The sequence below is a fragment of the Montipora capricornis genome, chromosome 14 (genome assembly GCF_036669925.1).
Source record: "Montipora capricornis isolate CH-2021 chromosome 14, ASM3666992v2, whole genome shotgun sequence".
In the NCBI taxonomy this organism is placed as follows: Eukaryota; Metazoa; Cnidaria; class Anthozoa; order Scleractinia; family Acroporidae; genus Montipora; species Montipora capricornis.
This window is the reverse complement of record NC_090896.1, coordinates 17,730,688-17,735,687: the sequence shown is the minus strand read 5'-3', so window position 1 is coordinate 17,735,687 and position 5,000 is coordinate 17,730,688. Positions and strand designations below refer to the sequence as shown.

The 5,000-nt window shown below is 38.8% G+C and overlaps 1 protein-coding gene across 1 annotated transcript in view; it reads right to left on the bottom strand.

The window, feature by feature from the left end:
- Positions 1 to 4,565: 4,565 nt before the first annotated feature.
- LOC138032133 (uncharacterized) overlaps positions 4,566 to 5,000 on the bottom strand; it is a 731-nt gene continuing 296 nt past the window's right edge. Inside the window, exon 1 of the mRNA XM_068879725.1 lies at positions 4,566 to 5,000. This exon is cut by the window's right edge and continues 296 nt beyond it. Coding sequence (XP_068735826.1) covers positions 4,571 to 5,000 — 430 coding nt within the window. The 3' untranslated portion in view covers positions 4,566 to 4,570.

Sequence of the window (5,000 nt, the reverse complement as noted above, 5' to 3'; positions counted from 1 at the left end):
CGATGTATCCTCTTACCCTTCTCCTTAACTTTGACATAACGTATATCTAGAAACTAGGAGTAATCAGAGATTAGAGAGTGTGTTTGACCTGCCTTCCTTTCGTTGACATATTCAGATCCAGGAATTATCTTTACATTTTACTAAGGTTAGTAGTCCAGCATCAAATGCCAATTTAATCTAGATGCATCACAGAAATATTTTGATGTTTGTTTTTTTGTGTGAGGTTGTGTTGGTTTTTAAGCTTATCGGGACATTTACATGTTCTATTGATCAAACTATTATCTGCTAGCAGAGGTTTCAGAATCGATAGTATTAAAATGGCGCAAGAAAAAAAAAATGTTATACCGATTAGCACTTGCGTACGAACCAAGGACGAATTGCAGCGTCTGTTTCCTAAGAAAACAGCACTACACAGCTTTCCGAAGTTTTGATAAATAGCATTAATCATACTTATTGCTAGTCTCTTTCTCAAACGTTTTTGGCGATGTCACCAAAAATTCCCACGAAAGAGACGGGTGCTTACATTGGAACCACATTCCTTTCTCGAATTGAGCCAATCACAGCTACATTTCCATTTTCTGGAACTGTGTATCGTGCGACTCGACCAATAATAAGTTTCGTCTCATCAACGAGCTCAATCACCAGAAATATGCAGGTCTGTTGATTGTTTTTTCAAAGCAACCGCGTTAACTGAAACAATGAAAGGACGTAAATATAATTGCATTATTCAATATTTTTATTGAAGTTTTCCTGTACGCGCAATTGAAATAACGTATTCTCAACTGCCACTATGCGTATAAACAAAGCTGAAACCAAAGTAAACAAACGTCTAGTCAAAATCTGACCTCGTCTGTAAGAAACCTCGGTAGGCTTTCTGTTACGGTAGAAAGGCTTTCAAGGCTTTCTGTTACGGTAGATGAGGTTTTGCCTAGGTCAAAACACAGATTCGATCTGCGGCCAGTAACTCGGCAAATGCACAAATAATTTCCAGTACTAGTTATGGCGTTCCATAGATTTCCTTTTTTAATAACATCGAAATTCTTTGCAATATCGCCTTTACTTTTCTTTGAGAAAAATGATCTTGACAGAGGGAAAGCAAAAGACATGGATCAAGTGCAAATCTCGTAAAGTTGAGAATGGGTTCAGTCGTTTTATTATTGACTTCGATCAGTTATAATTATTGCAAACTACAAAACTTGACTATCATTGATAATGATAGCCTCTCATTGTACGCTGACGTCATAACCAATTTTTTTTGGCATCGATAGATTTCCCAACATTTCTTACCCATGGTGCTCTGCTGGAAAGTTTTGCGCTCCTGAACTCCGCTATAATAGCCAATTTCAGAAACGTGAGGAAGCTGGGGATAAATTGCGATACGCAGCGCATACTGGGATCGTTTGGGTAGACACAAAGATCAGTGTAATATGGCGGCGAATATGAATTCAATGAGCTTTTGTGAATCTAACAGTTTTTCAGAAAAAGAAAACGAGTCTCTCTAGATAACATCCCAATTTCTGAGGAAGATATTCCAGGTGCAACACTTCCCAGGGATTCACCGGAGGAATGTAAAGTTAAACAACTTCAAAGATGGCTTTTGTGTCGAGGAGCGAAGACTACGTGGAAGAAAGAAGATTTGGTTCAGAGGTTAGGAGTGAAGACACTATGCTATGTACACTTAATGTAACGAATCCTGTAGAATTTTAGGTTTGGCATATATATATACTGAGCACTTCCCCAGTAAAACCTCCTTCGATAATTACCAGTTGCCACATCCCTAGCTTTAATCATTTCTCCTTGGTTACTTAATTTTTGTCTCAGGGTTAAAGATTACATTAGTGGTGGCCTTCACCTGAGCAAGCTTCAAGATCCAGATGGAGGCTTAAATGTAGCAAAAAAGAAGGCAAAACTTGGTGTTCTCGGGGAAATCATGCCAGCGACACTTCCTTCGAGTTTTCCATCTTACGGTACCCTGCGAGCAGAGTCTCTTTGGATCTTCCTAGATAAGTCGGAAAGAAGAAATAGACTCTGCCAGCCGGCTCGACATTTCGTGTTGAGCATGCGTTAAAAATTCAAACGTATTCGGGAGTCAGTCACGCGTGACTAGTTACCGCAAATCCACAAAACCAAAACAAACAGTAGCGGATATTTTCGAACAACTCTGGCAAACACACGACAACCAAGGAATCATTTCCTCAAGATAGTTCAAGTTTTTAAATTGCCATTTCAATTTTTACTGAGAAAATTAATAGGTTTTTCATTTCTGGTAAACTAGCTTCTGTAACCGACATACGGAGGAAATACTCATGGGAATTTAGACAGTTAAAAATTGTCATGCTGTAATTTGTAAATTTAAAAAATATTGATGACGCGTGGGATTGATCATGCGCACAAAATAAAAAAAACAGGTTTGACATGTCAAAACTGGACTGACTCATCCATTTCTTTGGATGAGCGGCAAATGAAAGAAAGTCGAACCGGCTGGCAGAGTCTATTTCCTCTTCCCGACTTATCTAGGAAGATCGAAAGAGACTCTGCTCGCAGGGTAAACTGACGGGTTTTCAGAAAATTTAAGCGTCCTTCCAGAAATTAATTATGGAGTCATTTGGAGATATATGATTGAAACGTGTGATGCCAAGAAACGACTTTCAACGGCGAAGCCCCTTGTGAAAGGCTTCAATTTCTTTAAGTCGGGGCATGTGTTGTCCATCAAATGTCAAAAACTGAATGATCACTTTTATGTTAAAAGTGAGGTACTTCCCTCCATGAAGAAGAGCAAGGCATACAGCTGTTTCATAGTTATGGATGCACTTGGCCAAGTAGTCAAAGCCTACGACGGATGTCCAGCAGGTATTGATGGACGTTGTAATCATGTGGCAGCAACTTTGTTTGCCCTGGAGCAATATTTTAAATTCCAGGCAAGAGAAGCAGACACAGTATCTTGTACATCAAAACCATGCCAATGGAATATTCCACGCAAGCGCAAGATTGAAAATGTACCAATTTCTCACTGCAAGTTTACGAAACATGTGCATGGGAAGGCTAAAATTGAAAAGGAACCCCCTCCCAGTGAGCCCACGCACTCACAAGCAGCATCAGCTGAGCACAAGTTCTTAAGCAACACAGGGCTTTGTAACTATCTTCATATGGTAAAGGAAACCGAATTGAAAACTGGCAAAAAAATAGGTTTAAGTCTCCTGTTGCCACAGAAAACTGAAAAAGAAACAGTAACTGCTTTATTGCAGGACCATGACTACATCACCATGGATCGAAGTCAAGTTCAGTGTGACATGTCACTTTTCAGTTTTCAGATTTCTCCCATCAAGGTACATCCCCCAAGCCTGGATGACATTCGCACAAAAGCAAACCAAATAAAACAGAGGCTCTTTTAAAGTCAGAATAAGATTACAGAACTTGAAAGGAAAACTAAGGGACAATCTGAAACTGATGAGTGGAATTTGCACCGGAAGTACCGAATTACTGCTTCCAAGTGTCATCGTGTTTCTACTTTAAAGGAAAGCACATCTCCCAGTAAAGCAGTACAGGAAATTCTCCAATACAAACAGCAATGTCAAACCTCTAAAATGAAAGAGGGTTTGAGAAGAGAAAAACAAATTATCAATGAGTACATAAGTCTACAGAAACAAAAGGGAAAAGATATACAAGTTGTTCCTTCTGGTTTGATTGTAAGTGCAACCCATGGATTTCTTGCTGCTAGCCCTGATGGAATTGTTACTGACCCCTCTTAAATTCCCAGTGAAGGTTTAGTGGAGGTGAAACTGAGTTTTTTAGACTGTAATGAAACATTGCTTGATTGTGCTAAGAGAAAGCGCATAGTTGTTTTGAACGAGGAAAGCCCATTAGGAATAGCTATTAATAAACAACACAAATATTACTATCAAGTTAACAACAAATGTTTACTAGTAATAAAGAATGGACAGTTTTTCTCATCAAGGGTGCTGTTGAACAGCCAGACAAAACTTTCAAACTTGGTAATGACATATTGGCAGTCAAAGTCACATTTAATGCTGAATTTTGGTCACCAGTGTTGAATCAGCTGGATTCTTTTTTTGCAAAGTATGTCACAACAGAACTGGCATACCAAAAGATTAAGTATGGGCTACAGAGATTAAGGTTGCCATAATAAATTTACTTGCAAATTATTTATTTCATTGGCACAAGGATAAAGAATTGCTTTCATTGTATTTTGCAAGGTTAACATTGGTGTGCCTTGAGTACCAACAGATAAAAACAATGTTCAACTGAACTTTCCTGATTACACTTTCTTGTTTGTTTGCCACTTGCAGGGCAGCCTAGCAATTATTGTTATTTTGTCTATTTCTATTTTTCGGTTATTCTAAAGAAACTGTTGAGCTGTATTGGTGTGTTAATATAAAACACAGAATTATCTATGACCAACATAGTTAATGGGGTAAGTTAACCATTACCGATGCTTTCTTGTGGTGGTTAGCTGGCCTGTTCAAATATGTTGGTCATAGCCAATTTTGTGTTGTACATGTCATCGGTGTATTTATTGAACATAATGAACAGTTTTTCTAAGTATCACCTTCTAATCTATCAAAGGAGGCTGAAAGTTAGTGAGGCCTCCAACCACAAAAAATATCTCACTCGCAACAGGTGCTAAAAGGATAGTTAGGCACCTGTCAAAAATGTGCCAATTCTTGATTCGTTCAATTCCCCTTTCCACATGAATTCTGAGGCTGGCGATCTTCTTATTGTGTTGTGTCTCCTGTATTGTAAACTGGCTGCTCCCTTTCAAAAATGCTGGAATGTTTAAAGTAACTCCATATTTGGCCAGGTCATCTTGTATATCAAACCCTTTATCGGCCATTACGTCATCTCCAGGGGAAAGCAATTTGTACAGTCCACTGGCCATTGTGAGCTCTTTGTCGGAAATTCTACCAGTATACAACTCACTCATGAATGACACCACTCCCAAAGGACTAATTCCTACCAGTCCTTTCATGGTCGTTGTTCCT